Source organism: Oryctolagus cuniculus, chromosome 4, assembly GCF_051225735.1.
Source record: "Oryctolagus cuniculus isolate XC-2025 breed Fujian yellow rabbit chromosome 4, ASM5122573v1, whole genome shotgun sequence".
In the NCBI taxonomy this organism is placed as follows: domain Eukaryota; kingdom Metazoa; phylum Chordata; class Mammalia; order Lagomorpha; family Leporidae; genus Oryctolagus; species Oryctolagus cuniculus.
In genome coordinates, this window is record NC_142870.1 from 160,363,385 (window position 1) to 160,378,332 (window position 14,948).

Consider the following 14,948-nt stretch of genomic DNA (forward strand, 5'->3'; position numbering starts at 1 on the left):
TGCAAGGCCCCTTCCCTTCCCCCAACCCACACACCATTTTCTGTTTGTGCATCATGTTCCTTCTGCCTAGAACCCTCCCCACCTGTGATGATGTCCCCAGTGGACACTCTGCTTCCCACATCACTGAACTCATCAATCAAATTGCAATTTCCTGTTGAACTATTGGTACTGTCACCACTACGAAGAGCTAATATTTAGGAACACTTAACTGTGGGTCAAGCACTACATTATTCCATTTGATCTTCACTTATAATGGATAAGGGATCTAACCACACTCAAGGAAGCCAGGTGACGCCAGGATGTGAATGCACACATTCTGACTACGTAGCCCTGGTTCTTAACATCTGCATCAGTGGTTCTCAATGAGGCGATTTTGCCTCCCAGCAAACATTTGATAATCCCCGGAGACATCGCTGGGTGAGTGAAAGCTACTGGATCTAGCAGCATCCAGTGGGCAGAAGCCAGCGGTGTTGCTAAACATCCTATGATACACAGGATAGTCCTCTTGCCGCAAAGAGTTATCTGGCTCAAAAGGCTGACGACTCAGAGGTGCAGAAGAAATTGTCCCAAATGCTGCTAGTACCTGTTGCTGAGAATCACTGCTGTACACTGAATCACTCCCCGCAGATCACCCCAGGAGACTATGAGCATCTCTACGGCAAGGAGTTTTAAATGTTCACATGATGTCTTGTACATACCATCGTTCCTGGCACCTGTTAGGTGTCCAGTGCATTTAGGACGAATGGAAGGATGGACTTCGGGAGAAAAACAAAGTTTATTTATTTTAAGGCTCATTTTTGTGTGTGTATGTGTGTGGCAACTTCAATACAGAAATCTGAACACCTATATAAAATGAATAGAAAACATGCATGTGGAGTCCACTCAAGATCGTATTTCCACCTTCTCAACATCTTGTGTTTATTGGTGCACAAAGTCTGAGGTTACATTAATAAGCCAGGTGCCCAAGGCCACAAGGAGACATTTTTCAAATTTTGTCTAACTACTGTGCCACAGAATAAATTGATAGATTCACCATCTACCTAGGCTATTAACTTAAATTAACCTTAAAAAAAGATATTCTGAAGCCAGAGTTGTGACATAGGGCGTTAGGCTGCAGCCTGTGACACAGTCATCCCATATGGGCGCTGGTTGGAGACCCAGCTGCTCCACTTCTGAACCAAATACCTGCTGGTGTGCCTGGGAGACTGCGGAAAATGGCCAAAGTTCCTGAACCCACATGGGAGACCCAGAAGAAGCTCCTGGCTCCTGGCTTTGGTCTGGCCCAGCCTCAGCCAGTGCGGCCATTAGGGGAATCAACCAGCAGATGGAAGATCTCTCTCTGACTCTGTCACTCCCTCTCGCTCTGTGTAACTCTGCCTTTCAAATAAGTAAAAATAAAACCTTTTTTTTTTTTTAAAGAAAGATATTCTGTAAAAAGTTCCCCTGGTTTCTTCTTCTTCCTTATTTTTTGAAGTAAATAATGTAAGAGTAAACAATACTATATGTCCCCTATTGCTGCTGGAAGTTAGAACTAAACCCATTTTCTCTATCTCCGGTTAGTGGGATCAGAAATCACACTTCGGAGAAACCAAAAAAAGGCAAACACCTGCACAGCACAAATAAGCTAGTCTCCAGCTCATGTAACTCAACCAAGATGGTCTCTGACTTAGAATGGTTCACTCATGCTTTCTCCGGGAAGGAGATGCGTATTCAGTGGAAACTAGACTTCAGATTCGGGATTTTGATCTTTTCCAGGACTTCGGACCGGCGTGTGATCCTCTGCGGCCACGGTGGGCGGGAGCGGAGAGCAGCTCGCCGTCAGCCCGGCGGTCAGGACGGGGAACTCCCGGCGCTTTGCAGCGCCCCGCGCGGCCAAGCGGTGCTGTGCAGCAAGCACTTTACACTCACATTTTCAACTTACGATGGGTTTGATCGGGCATGACCCCATCGTAAGTCGAGGCACATCAGTACACAAAAACATCAGACATGAGGAAAGATATAGATCATGCTTTCAATATTTTTAAAGCAACCGGAATTGTAGCAAGATTTTTTACATCATCCCAGAACTCTTCAACAATGTATTGACCTGTGTTGTACACAACTGCTGGATTTTTTTTTTCTGTGAAAAAAAGCAAAACACTTCTGCTGTGGAGCACGATGCTGTTCCTTTGATTTGTCACTTGGTATAAAATGTAGTAAGAGGTCAAAATGGAGGAGGCTAACTTGCAAGTGTAATAGAGTGAACTGTTCCTAAAGATCTCTTGTACTGAACTTCAGCCCCTGGAGGTTTAACACACTCACACATTGCACGCACAGACACACACACACACACACAGATACACACACACACTCAAAAATAGGCAATCAAACAAGCTTTTCTACCTCCTCCCTCACCACTGCCTTGGACAACGCACACTAGTATAAAAAACAGCTCTGAAAATTTCTGCATTATGTTGTTCAACTCAAGGTTTCCCAAAAGTAATTGATCATAAAGTAAAAAAGAAAGTAGTAAATAAAAACAAAGTCGATTAAATGAGGATCTGCCCACGTATTCAGGAGTAAGTAGAAGGGACTGGAAACGAGACTAGAGGCTTGGGACACCAGCTCACCTGTGCCATGTTTCATCACCATCTGGAAGCTGGGAATGGAAGCACAGCAGAAGGCAGAGGCCTGTGTGCCTTTCTCACTGTATGTGCGAACCTGACACACATTTGTCACAGAGACAGACTCCGCATGCACAGACATGCACGCTGGTGACACATTTACGCATATGGGAGAAAAACATGAGAAAGAGGACCAAGCCGGGGAAATGTCACGATCGTAATCACAGAACATCATTTTCTAGCCGCTTGCTCTGGGTAGGCCTCACTGACATCTGGGAAAAGCCAGGGTCAGGGAGAAAGTCTACCCCACAAAGTCAGGGAGAAGCAACATATGCCGAGAGCAGCAGAATCCTCAAGAAGTTCCAAATGTCACAAATACTATGACAGAACCACGACTGCCATCTCAACTCTCCCCAGCACTAACATTCCTGGGTCCCCCAGGAGTCAAATAAGCACAGGACATTCATGGAGAAAGAAGACACATGCGCTGTCAATGTGCGTGCCTTTGGTTGGTCATGCTTTTGCATCAATCAACTCATCATTCATGACTTTCTGATAAATCCCTAAATTCTTGATCACAGAAGGGAAGCCAAAATTCCCTGAAGGCCTTCTTTTGGAACTAGCAAGTTGACTGAGTAACTGCAGATCTATCCTTTCCTAATTACTACAGGTGCCTCATCTATTGTCTACTCTTAGAGCACACACACATATAATACCTATATACTTATACATGCGTGCACAATGATAAAGAGTAAAATATGAATTTCTTTTAAAAGCAGGATCAGGAAACATCAAAATACACAGACAAGGAAAAATAAATAAAGCAAAGCTCAAACATGTTAGCCAGAACCCTCCTCATCCTGACAAGCTGGGCCATGAATTTGTCTTTTGATTTCCTGTTCTTCAAACACTTTCATGCAAATGTCATTTAATTTTTGGTAATTGTCGCCCAGCAGACAGTTCAAGGTTATATTTTCTGGCAGAAGCCTCAAACCAGATATTCTGGCTTGTTAAGAGCAGATCCACAGAGTGTGCAAGAGGGTGAACACCGTGATGAAGCGTCTTCTGGGAGCTGCATGTTAGGAGGTCTGACCGTCATGATGGGAAGGCTCCAGCGTGACTTCCTGGACCAGCAGTTAAGGATCCTGGGTTCTAATTCCAGGCTCCCCGGAATTGCTACTTGGAAGAGATACCTAAGTTCACAGCAGAGCTCCGTTTCTCACTCAATAAAAATAGTACTGCACAAGAAGAGCTGCCAGTACAGAAAGTCTCCGAAGTCCCCAGAAATTAGGACAGGAGAGACCAGAGAACATTAGCATTGAACGTGGATCACTATTCCAGCTGTCAGTTGGCCAGATTCCTGAGAGGAGGCTATGGAAATGCATTACTTGTGACTCAGTGATTTGGAGCCTGCCCGCCACTTGCTTAAGTGACATAATTGACTAACAAGTTTGGGAACTTAAAGGGCAGAGTGAGCATCCTCCTGCAGAAACTTACCGGCCTAATACATTCAGCGCACGCCACTTTGACACAAGAGAATCCTGGGTGAATCCCGCTGGAATTGCACTAATACACACAGGCTGCAGAAACCACAAAACAGCTCCCTCCTCGGGGATAAAACAACTTTTATTTCATTTGGGGTCATATGAGAAATTCTAATGGGCTATACATTTCATCACAATGGATGATTATTTATTGTAACACATGTACATCCTCTTATGGGTCACTGGGCTGCACGCTGAACTGTCAGACGCCTAGCAGGACCAGGCACACAGTAGGTGCACAGACATACGAAGGCTGAAAGAGGAGTGACAAGCAAAGAGTCAACAACTTTAAATAAAGCAAGGGGTTAACTTGCCATGCATTGCTCAACCAGCTCTGACACCAGAACAAGCCCTTCTAGCAAAACAGTCAGCTGTGATCTGGACATATGATGCAATCCAGGCAGCAAACATTCACTTTGGACAAAACCAAGTCAGAAGATGACACTTAATACCCTCACAGAAGGGAAAGAGGAGCACCGGCCCTCCCCACACCACCTTCCATCCATTCCTCCAAGTGTTTGATCTATGCTCCAGCGCTCAGCTCTTAACTGGGCCCTGGGGAATCAAGGATAGACAAACCCACACACAGCCCCTCACCACACCATAGAGGTGGCAGCAGAAATTGAAACTGACTGCTCTGTAGGAGGAGAAGGGCCACACAGACAGAAGCGCAAAGCATCAGGGCGGCTCGTTCTGAAAGGTTTATGGTCATCGAGCCATCTTCAAGCGCTGGGATGCCCTGTCTTCTCAGATTGCTCTCAGACACTGGATATTCGAGAAAGTTAGCTTAAAAAGGAATTGCTGCCCATTCATTCCTCTAGGTTTTCTGAGCTCTGTTTCTGCACTGGGGACTATGGCCAGCACCTCCACCACTGAACCATCCCAGGTTGGGCCCCCAGAGCCTAACTTGCATGCTGGGTTCCCTTTTACCGTTATGCCTTCTGGACACGTTTTCCTCTTGAAGACTGGTGAAAGACGTGACCATACAAATGGCTTTACCGCACTTTCTGTAGAAGTGAAGCTCACGTGTTGTCTATGGTACCTGAGTGTATACTAGTTGCAGGTGCCATGGTAAGCACTCTATTGTTATCTGGTCTGTCTTTGCAACTTTCATCTCCAGTCTCCCCTCTTTTTTTCCTGTTAACTTGCCTACCAAGAAGCTCAGAGCCAAATTAAATATTCTAAAGCAGCAAACACTTAGGATTTTAGATCATCTTCCAGCTTCTGCAAGACTTTGTTCTTTCTCTCTCTCATTTTGTGAGATTCTTATTATGCATTTACTCAGACACATTTCTGAAAGTTGATACTCAATAAATAAAAACAAATGATCATAATCATCACGGTCATTTCCTTTATTCCCAATTGGCAAGAATTTCCATTAATAATTAATTTGAAGATGACCCCTTGAGTATCATGTCCTGGCCACTTGAAAACTCAGATAATGCAATATTTCCCACAACCACCTGGTTCAGAATATTTTTATGAAAATGTGAAAGCGACAAGGGGAAAAGTTGGCTGATCTAACTACAGCATGTAGTAATTACCAGGCTATCTCCAGATCTATTGCCAAGGGCTACTTCTCTTCTGCAGGGTCCTGACTGTCCCTTTGTGCCCCTTCCCCATCAACCACTACTGCAGATCAAACCATGCCACCACACACTCATGGTCCCCGTAGGGCTGCCAAGGCCAGAGACACTGCCAGGGCCTGCTGAGTGAGAAGATAATGCTATCACCCAGTGATGTTTGGTCCCTGGAATCACTCTTAGCCTTGACAGTGCCTCTGGAACTCACGATTCTGCTGAAATTCAGGGAGCTGGAGGATGGTGCCGTCAGAGACTCTAGGTAACAAGCAAGGCACACTCTGCTCCTGAGGATTTCCGAGTGCTGAAGGCACGAGCTCTCGGGAGAAACTCACAGAAATGACTGCATTGTCACGGCACAGAATGGAGGGCCAGCTTTTGTCTCAAAGAAAAAGAGAGAAAAATAAGCAAAGAGTGAACTCTATGCACATACAGCACAGATCTTGGCTGCCCAGTTGGCGCCCACTTGGGAAGCTTCGTCAGACATTTGGGGGAACACAATGATACTTGGGTGCAACAATTAATTTATTCAACAAGGATTTACCCAGCACCTACTCTGTGCCAACTACTATTCTATATGCTGGAAAATCAAGCATGAGGCACCATGACCTCTATTCTCCTGGGTTCTATATTCTAGGGAAGGCAGACAGGTAATCAACAAGTATCAGTGGAAACGAACAATTCAGATCCCAAATAAGATCCAAGCAGGAAAAAGAAGGAAGCAACCAAATAGCTGAAAGGGAGTAAGCGCCTCCCTTTGCTCAGGTGGTCATGAAAGAGCTTTCTAAGAAGGTGACATATTGTTTTACACTAAAATGAGAAAGAGCGAAAGAAACCAATCACCTTGACTATGATTTCCATCAAAAGGATGAGCTTACTATAAAAAGAAACATGCAACCCATTGGTAGTTCCACACACCCCATGCTGCAAAGGATTGCAAAAATCCCAGAAAGGAAATGGAATCCACAGCCTTCTCTCATCTTAAGGAGGTTTTAGAAAATCATCCTCACTCAAATAGACTGAACTAAAAGGAACGTCTTAACCCATCACCAAATTACAGCAGAATTCACTACAAAGCAGTTAAAGGGGAAAATGAAATATTTATTTCCCTTTGTAGCCTAAGTTTATGAAAGAATGTTCCAATGTCATTGGGATTATGGGTTTGCATTGTAATGCCAACAGAAATTGCTTCCTTAAAAAAATCAAAAGCAGTTCTGTAGTTATATTCATCTACTTTGGCTCCTTATGAAACAAGGACAAATTGTATTTACTAGCAGATGGTTCCACTTCCAATATATAGTAAGCCCTTGAAATTAAATGAAAATAAGATCCTGACAGTATCTGTTTAACACGCACAAATAATAAATGGGGGTTTGTTCACCAATGCCTTCACAGAGAATACCCCACACACATCAATTAGTACTGATTTTCTGTTAGAGTCCATCAAAACGGCACGAAAACATGCACTGTTCAAAATACTTTGCACTGAACCACCTTTCTCATGAATGCTTTCTAGCGTCTGACTTCTTTCAAAATTAGAAATAATTAAGCAGCAGTGAACTGGGGAGCAAATCAGTCACCACGAATACTCAGAATGAATCACAGAACATTTTGACCGAAATGCGATTTTTACCCTTTTGCAGTGCAATGCATGTAACATACTGTTACAGCGTACATAAGCATACTCAACTAAGGCCAAATCATGAATGAAAATATGGCCCAACAGGTGTACGCGACCTAATAATATATTTGCCATGATAAAAACTGCTGTTCTCTGATACCAACACACTGCAAGGTATGCCTCACTTCTTCAACTACAGAACAGGTCTTTAAAAAGTGAATCTCACGCCTACCTCAGACCAAAGACCTGCTAAGTGGAAGAATTGATTTCCAATGTGTTTACTGATGGATCTAGACGTGCGTGGAGAGGGCAGGATGGCAGTCTGAACCTGGCTTTTCAGGTAACCGCTCTCTTCCTCCTCCGACTCACTTTACCAGTTGTTATGCTTCTAGACTCTTCTTTTAAAAATCTCGCGTTTGGCGTAAATCGCATGCTTTTTTAACCTTTCATTAATAATAACAACAACCACCCTTCGCGTTTCCTCCTCCGTGGAACAAATCAGAAGGCTTAAAATTAGCACTACGAATAATCTCACAATGGTCATTGGGAAGTCCTCCAACAAAAATGACAGCGGCAGCTCGCGAGGACGAAACGCAAGCTCCCCCGTGGCGAGCCCGACCCTGAAGGCTGGGGGGCGCACAGCCGGCACGACCACCCGGAGGCCACCCGGAGGAAGAGGCGCCCGCCCCGGGTGGCTGCCCAAGCCGCCGCCGCTGTGTGTGCGTGAGGGGGCGGAGGGAGTGGAGTCGCCAGGCACCCGCGGCAGCGCACGCCAGCCTTCGGGATCCTTCTGCTTCCAAACCCCGAATGCCCAGCCAGGAGGGAAGGGTCGGGCGCACGAGGGTAGCTGCAGGCTCACAGTCCCTTTAAACTGCCCCCCCCACCCCACCCCCGAGCCTGCCAACCTTTTCCGAAGCCCCGCGTCCTACAACTTCCTCCTCATGGAAACTTCCACTGCGCTCGGCGCTGAGGATGCCAAACTCCATTTCACAAGGAGCCTGTCAACAACTGGGCTTGGGTCGCAGGCACAGAGCGGCTGCTATCCTAGGGGGCTCCGGCCACCCCGGCCCGCCGCTGCCCACGCCGCGGCTTCCCTGGCCGCCCCCGCCACCGCGAGCTGCCCGACGCGAGCCCGGGGGGCGCCTTCTCCAGACCCGGGCGCCGCAGCCCCGCGGAGCAGGTAGCGAGGGCGGCTGACACCCCCGCCGCCCGCCCGCCCGCCCGCCCGTGCGCGCGCCCGCCCGCCCGTGCGCGCGCCCGCCCTTCAGGCTCCCGCAACGCCCGTCACCACCCCCGCCGGCCCTCCGGACAGCTGCAACTGTCGCCCCTCAGCCGCCGCCCCGACCCCTGCCGCCGCCTCCGCGCGCTCCTCTCGCCCAATTACCGGTGCCGTGGAGCCGGTGGGGTCGAGCGCCCCTGCCCGGGGAGGCAGCCTGCGGGCGTTTGCCCGAGCCCGGGAGCAGAAGGTCTCCTCTCCCAGCGCACTCACATTATTCATGCAAAGTTAATCCCCGCCGCGTCACGGCCGCCCGCCCGAGGATGTGCGCCTTCCTTGGCCAAGCCCCGCAGTCTCCACCCTCCTCCGCCCCCTCCTCCCGGCGGCGGGGTCCCGGGCAGCGCCGGCGACGGGGCGTCGCGCGACTCCTACAAAATGTCAACTCCCCGGGCGACGAGAGGCGGCCGCAGCCAGGGCCGCGCCGGCCCTCCCCGGCCACTCCACTTTTATAGGCGTAGCGAGCGAGTGCGGCCGGGATGCCCGAGTCTCCGCCTCTCCGAGCCCCCCGCGCGCGCGCCCGGCCCGCCCCGGCCCGCTTCGCGGCGGCGGCGCTGCCTTACTCCGGGCCCGGGGCGGCTGCTCCGCGCCGGATCTGCGAACCGGTGACCTGGATTCCCCTCCCGTCCTCCCGGCTGTCCGGTTCACGCGGCGGCGGCGGCGGCCAAGAGCAGGCAAACCGGGCTCCACCAGGGGCGCAGTGAGGAAATGGCCTCCTGGCCGCGCACCCCGCCGCTGCCGCCGCCGCCCCGGGCCACCGGGCCAGGACCGATGCTCCCCGCCCCCCCACTCCCCTCGCCTTTCCGAGGCCAGAGCTGCCCCATGCTCACCGCGCCTGTTTTGCGCACCCGGACCCCGGGCCCTGCGCCCCCGCCACCCCAGGGTCTGCCGCCTCCGCACCTGCTTTCCCAGGTGCGGCGCCCCCCCCCCCGCGCCCCCGCCTCCGGCGTGCCCTCCCAGGGGTAGTGACGTCGCCATGGGTTGGGTGGCCTCGCGTCCACCCACCCGACTGCGTGCGCGCGGAGGTGCGCATTTGGGCGTCATTCCTCCAGTTGGAGACGTGGAGGGAACGGGGAGCGGGTGGCACGGGCTCGCGGGGGGCGACCTTCCGGGGCACGGCTGACAGCGCGGCCCGTGCCGCCGCACCGCTGCCTCCCGCGCCCCCGAACCACTTGTGGCGCGCGCGTGTCAGGACAGCGCGGCGCTCTGGCTCCTCCTGGGGCCGCCCGCCCGGCAGGCCGTCTGGCGGTTCTCTTTGCACCACCACCCGGAGAATGGAAGTTTGGAACGTGTCCGGCCGGCCCGGACAGGGGACGCCCTTCGTCCCTGCTGCGCACACGCTGGGGAGAGGTGTGTTCGGGGCCGGGTCCCTCCGCAGGTCCCTGGCGGGACGGCCCGGGAATTCGGCTCTGCCCTGTCAACGTACGCAGCAAACCCGGAAGACAAAACCGAGTGAGGCTTCTGGGCGAGTTCTGTCCCCGGAGAACGGGGGCCACCCACCTCCAGTCCTGAGGGCCCGAGTGGGCGGGGGGCGGCTTGGGAGGACGCAGGCGGCTCGCGACGTGAACGGCCAGACCTGGAGCCGTACTGCGCACCCAGGCTCCTGAAATGGGGGCGGTGGGAAGCTGCGGCGGCGACAGCCCCTTTGGGCGGCTGAGCACGTTTGTTTTCTTAGACAATATTGACACAACCCCGACCTCGTAACTCCGTATACACGCTTATTCGTGTGGCACAGTGTCATAGAGCCACGGCGGTTTGTAGCTTCCACCGTCCGGGGAGCGTTCTAGATCTCCCGCTGGGGACACGTGTTGTTTGGGTCCAGCGTCCCCTGAGCATCCCAGGGAAAGGGGCCGGAGGCTGCCGCCGACCCTGCAGACCGCAGGGCACAACCACAGCGGTGGAGAACTCTCGCCGCCTCCTGCACGCGCAGGATCTGGGGAGCAGGCTGCAACCTCCCCCCCCACCTCCCCAGGCTCTCCCGCTACGGGAAGCAGCCTTTCTTATCGGGCTCCCCGGATCCAGTGTTCCTTGGGTTCTTCCAGAGATATCCGTGCCTTTCTCCATCGCCCAGAATAAGGTGGCACCCCAGGACTGGCGAGCGCCACGGTTCTCCTAGGCAGGGAAGTTTGCTGGGCTTTGCTCCAAAGCTGCCCCGGGGTGTTTTCGGTTGGTTAGGAGGGAAGCTGTGCAGTCTACACCACTTCTTCCAAAAAGGCGGCCCCCTGGTGGCTAACGGTGGGTGGAAAAGCTGCGGCTGAGGAGGAAGAGGCCCGGGGCAGGTGGGCCATGACCTTGAACCAGCAGATCTTCCTGCCTTGCAGGGACCACGGTGCGTTGTGGTCTTCTGCAAACCTTGAAACGAGGGGGAGAAGCGGTCACGCAAGGCCTCCTTGGAGACAGGCCCTAAAGTCTGCTGGTTCTCTTCCTGAGTTTAACTTGGAGCTTTTTTTTTTTCTTTTGCTAAAAAACTGTTGCTTCCCTTCGTTGGAAACAAAACTGTTCTTTTCATCTCATTTTCCTGGAAACTTCTGGGTCGATTCAGGCATTAACGAAACAACCCTGCATTCAAACAATCTATGAGACTGTGGCTGTAAAATATTATTTAACAATATTATTTAATGCACTGTCATTGAAGCAACAGGAACTGCTAGGATTCCATTGGAACTGACCCTCAGATTGGCCTGTTGGTAAATGGTTAACAACAAAACAGGACACTCATTTTCATAAGCCAGGACCCTGCAGGAGGATGCCATGAGGACCTGAATGAAAGCAGAATTTATTATCCAAATTTCGGAGCATGTGGGTCTGTGTCGCCAGGCAGCTCCCCGAGAGGGCACGCCATGGCTGTTTTCAGGACTCGTGATCACATTTCACCAGGTTCTATAAATTTCAAGCTGATGATTCAGTTCAAGGAAGCAGTTCATTCATAGATTCATTCATTCAGCAGCCACTGGTGTAGGAAAATGAACCACAGGATCCAAAGGGCTGAAATTAGTCCATGGTGAGTGTGGCTGGAGGTACAAGGTCTGAGCCCTATTTAAATTTTCAGATATTGTATATTATGGGTGATTATTGCATTATTTTTGATTTTTAAAAAACTTTCCATTACTTACTGAATTTTTTGGCATGTCCTTCGATTTTGTACCTAGGTCAGCTAAGCCTAGATCATGTCCTGCTGTGCCCTCGGTGTTACCAGAGTTAAATCAGAGAAGTAAAATTCAAGTTAGAATTTAGCCTGTGTGAAAGATAATTGTTAGATGGCAAGGGAGGGAGGGAGAGAGATGGAGGTGGGAGAGAAAGAAAAATCAAGGAAGGGTTCCCTGAAAGAGATGTCATTTGAAGCTGTCCATCAAGCGTGGACCAGATTTGTGAAAGCGTGTGTGGACTCTCGGGGGTACCATTCTGAGACAGAACCATGGGTATTCTTTCATTCATTAGATGGCTGCATCCCTCTGCAGCTGGCTGTGCAGCCAAATGGCTTAGCCCTGGAGATTCTGATTCTGTCTCTTTATTGTTGGTTCCTAGAACTTAATTTTGCTCTGAGGGCCCCAGGGATTGTGGTCCATAAGAGCTGGATGGGAAGATATGATCTTCACAGCCCTTTAGAAATGACAGACTCTTAGGGAAGATGACAGGTTCAAAGGGAGTTCAAGGGTAAGGGTTCAGTGAGAAAGGTATGAATACAGTCACCTCTCAGTATCAGAAGGGATTGGTTCCAGGACTCCTTCCCCCAACAGTATCCGTATCCGCAGGTGCTCAAGTCCCTCCTACAAAATGGCTTGGCATTTGCATATAACCCAAACACATCCTTCCCTATATATCAAGTCATCTTTTTCTGGATTCCTTAGAACACCTAATGTACTGTAAATGCTATGAAAATCATTATTATACTGTATTTTGGGGGAAATTATGATGAGAAAATTTTCTGTACATGTTCAGTACAGATGCAAGTTTTGTTCCCAATCTTTTTGTCTTGTGGTTGGTTGACTCTAAGGATGGGACATCTGCAAATCTAGAGGGTCAACAGTATATACCTCTACGTGAGAGCTATCAAGGAGACCAAGATAGAGCTGGAAGAATGAGAGGCTTCCAGGGAGGATTTCCTACATAAGGTCACTAGGTGGAAATTTTGATAGAAGCCAGTGAGAGGGAAAGGCAGAGCTTGCTGTGTTATTTGCAGGACCGATACAAAATGAAAATTGAGAGCTCTTTACTGAAGAAGCTGGGAAAAATGGCACCAAAGGTACAAAATGTAAAGCTGTCTCCTTTTTCCATGTTCTGTCTTTGGAATTGTCAGGATTTTTTTTATTTGTTGTTAAATGTCCTTCTAAGTAAGGGGAAACAAACCTGAAATTTTAGGTCATCTTAGTATTTTGCAGTGTCAATTTTCAGTGCAAATATAAGAGCATTGGACTCACATGTGAAATTAACGAAATTATATTATCTGTATTTTGTAGCTCACATATACATATGTGTTTTGTTCTACCAGAGCAGTGGAAACATGACATGAAACTGCCCTTCTTCATACCTGCCCATTCTACCACCACTCATTGGCTTACTGACGAGTGAGGACGAATTGCAAGGAAAAGGAATTACATGTAGGTTACTCCATTTTTCCTTTTCTTTCTATGTCATCATTTTCATAGTAAGTGATTAGTTAACACAGGGAGGTAATGTGAATAAGAAAGGACATGGTTGTTGCCTTCTTCGTTCAAACAAAGTTCCGTTTGGAGCAGAAGGCATGTGTTGTAACCTGCTTACTTCGTAGCCCCCATGAGTTTCCTGAAGTCCTGCAGTTTGTGGGTCCAATGGAATTCAGTGCTTGTGAGTGCTGTCTGTGAGTGTAGCAGTGAAAAATTGCTGTGGACATGCATGTGATATGTACATCCCATGTTCAAATACATGTGCCACTGCCCCATCAGACTTCATTTACAAGGTAGAAGTTCAAACATAAAATTATTAGGAATTTCAATCTGATGATAATAGGATATTGAACTCAGTGCCAGTCCCCTAGCCAGGCTCCATGTGCACAGCTTTAGTGACCATGAACCTGGCCTTGGGGAACAAACTTGATCCTTTGCTGTAGTAGAAGCCTAGAGTATGTTGAAGTGCAGTAGACATTTTGGCATGATCAGACCTAGCAACTCATGGCTCCTACCTGTATAACATGGCTAAACAGGATTTGGGTACTGTCCTGAATCCTCCACATAGTTTTCAAAGAACTCAAAGTATTGTTTTGCACTCCATTCCCTAGATGGGCAAGCTGACACACAGGATGACACAAGAACCTGCTCAGGCTCGGGCCCAGGTGCTGTGGCAGAGGGTGTACCCTCAACCATCCCATCATCATCATCACATCACCTGTGTGCACTAAAAGAGATCGCAGGGCAAGTGCATGAGGCTGGAAAAATGGGAGCATGTTCTGGGAGTCATGAGTCATCTTCATAGCTCCTTGCTGAAGGGACTGCTGTGCCCCAGGCCAATCAGAAGAGGGCCAGGCAGGCATTTGGTGTTAAGAGTTAAGATGCTGCTTGGGACACTTGCTTCCCATATAGGAGTGTCTGGTTTGAGTGCCAATTAACCCCCCAATTCCAGCTCACTGCTAATGTGCACCCTGGGATGATTGGGTGATAGCTCAGGTGGTTGGTCCCTGCCTCCCACATGGGAGACCTGGATTGAGTATCTGGCTCCTGTATTCCACCTGATCCAGCACCAGCTGTTGTAGGCATTCGGGTAATATACAAACCAATGGAAGCACACGCTCTCTCTCTCGCTCTCTCTCTCTCCCTCTCTCTCTCCTTTCTCTCTCTGAAGAAAAGGAGTGGTGGGGTGAGCAGGGGGGAGAAGAAGGGAGAAAGAAAAGGCCTTTTTAAAAAGTCATGCATGTAGGTAAGGCTGCAGTCTGTGATGCCAGCATCCCATATGTGAGGTGGTTCAAGTCCTGGCTGCTCTGCTTCCAATCCAGCTTCCTGTTAATGGCCTGGGAGAGCAATAGAAGAAGGCCCAGGTACTTGGGCCCCTGAACCTGTGTGGGAGACCCAGAAGAAGCTCCTGGCTCCTGGCTTAGGATCAGTGCAGCTCTGGCCATTGTGGCCATTTGAGGAGTGAACCAGCGGATGGAAGACTCTCTCTGTGCCTGTGCCTCTGCCTCTCTGTAACTCTGCTTTTCAAATAAATAAATAAATAAATATTAAAAAGGAATCATTTTTTTTCTTTAACTAGACACAGCTAAAATAATGAGATAGGTATGAGCTTATTAAACATGAATATGAATATAGGTCCTAAACAGAAGATTGGGCTAAAAAAAAAGTTCAGGGTGATAATATT

General features: G+C 49.4%; 2 protein-coding genes across 10 annotated transcripts in view; one reads left to right on the top strand and one right to left on the bottom strand.

The window, feature by feature from the left end:
- THRB (thyroid hormone receptor beta) overlaps positions 1–9,540 on the bottom strand; it is a 402,102-nt gene extending 392,562 nt beyond the window's left edge. For 2 of the 9 annotated variants that reach the window (XM_070072869.2, XM_070072870.2), the window contains exon 1: positions 9,185–9,323. The gene's annotated coding sequence lies outside the window, so the exon portion shown is untranslated. Of the gene's footprint in view, positions 1–8,253; positions 8,347–8,732; positions 9,373–9,451 lie in introns of those variants that run through there. The other 7 variants (XM_070072863.2, XM_070072868.2, XM_089332310.1 and 4 more) reach the window with 6 other exon arrangements.
- Positions 9,101–14,818, top strand: LOC138849401 (uncharacterized). Its single transcript, XM_089331401.1, has 4 exons — positions 9,101–9,321; positions 9,430–10,073; positions 13,111–13,219; positions 13,876–14,818. Exons 1-3 carry the CDS (start codon positions 9,101–9,103, stop codon positions 13,188–13,190), a joined length of 945 nt encoding a protein of 314 aa, XP_089187527.1. The 3' UTR covers positions 13,191–13,219; positions 13,876–14,818.
- The last annotated feature ends 130 nt before the right edge of the window (positions 14,819–14,948 follow it).

What these genes read in the sequence shown, in the direction of transcription:
- LOC138849401 (XM_089331401.1), top strand. Translation starts at nt 9,101, where the DNA reads ATGCCCGAGTCTCCGCCTCTCCGAGCCCCCCGCGCGCGCGCCCGGCCC. An exon ending in CGGGCTCCACCAGGGGCGCA is followed by an intron (nt 9,322 to 9,429) that starts GTGAGGAAATGG and finishes CGCCTTTCCGAG; the next exon opens with GCCAGAGCTGCCCCATGCTC. An exon ending in AACCCGGAAGACAAAACCGA is followed by an intron (nt 10,074 to 13,110) that starts GTGAGGCTTCTG and finishes TTGTTCTACCAG; the next exon opens with AGCAGTGGAAACATGACATG.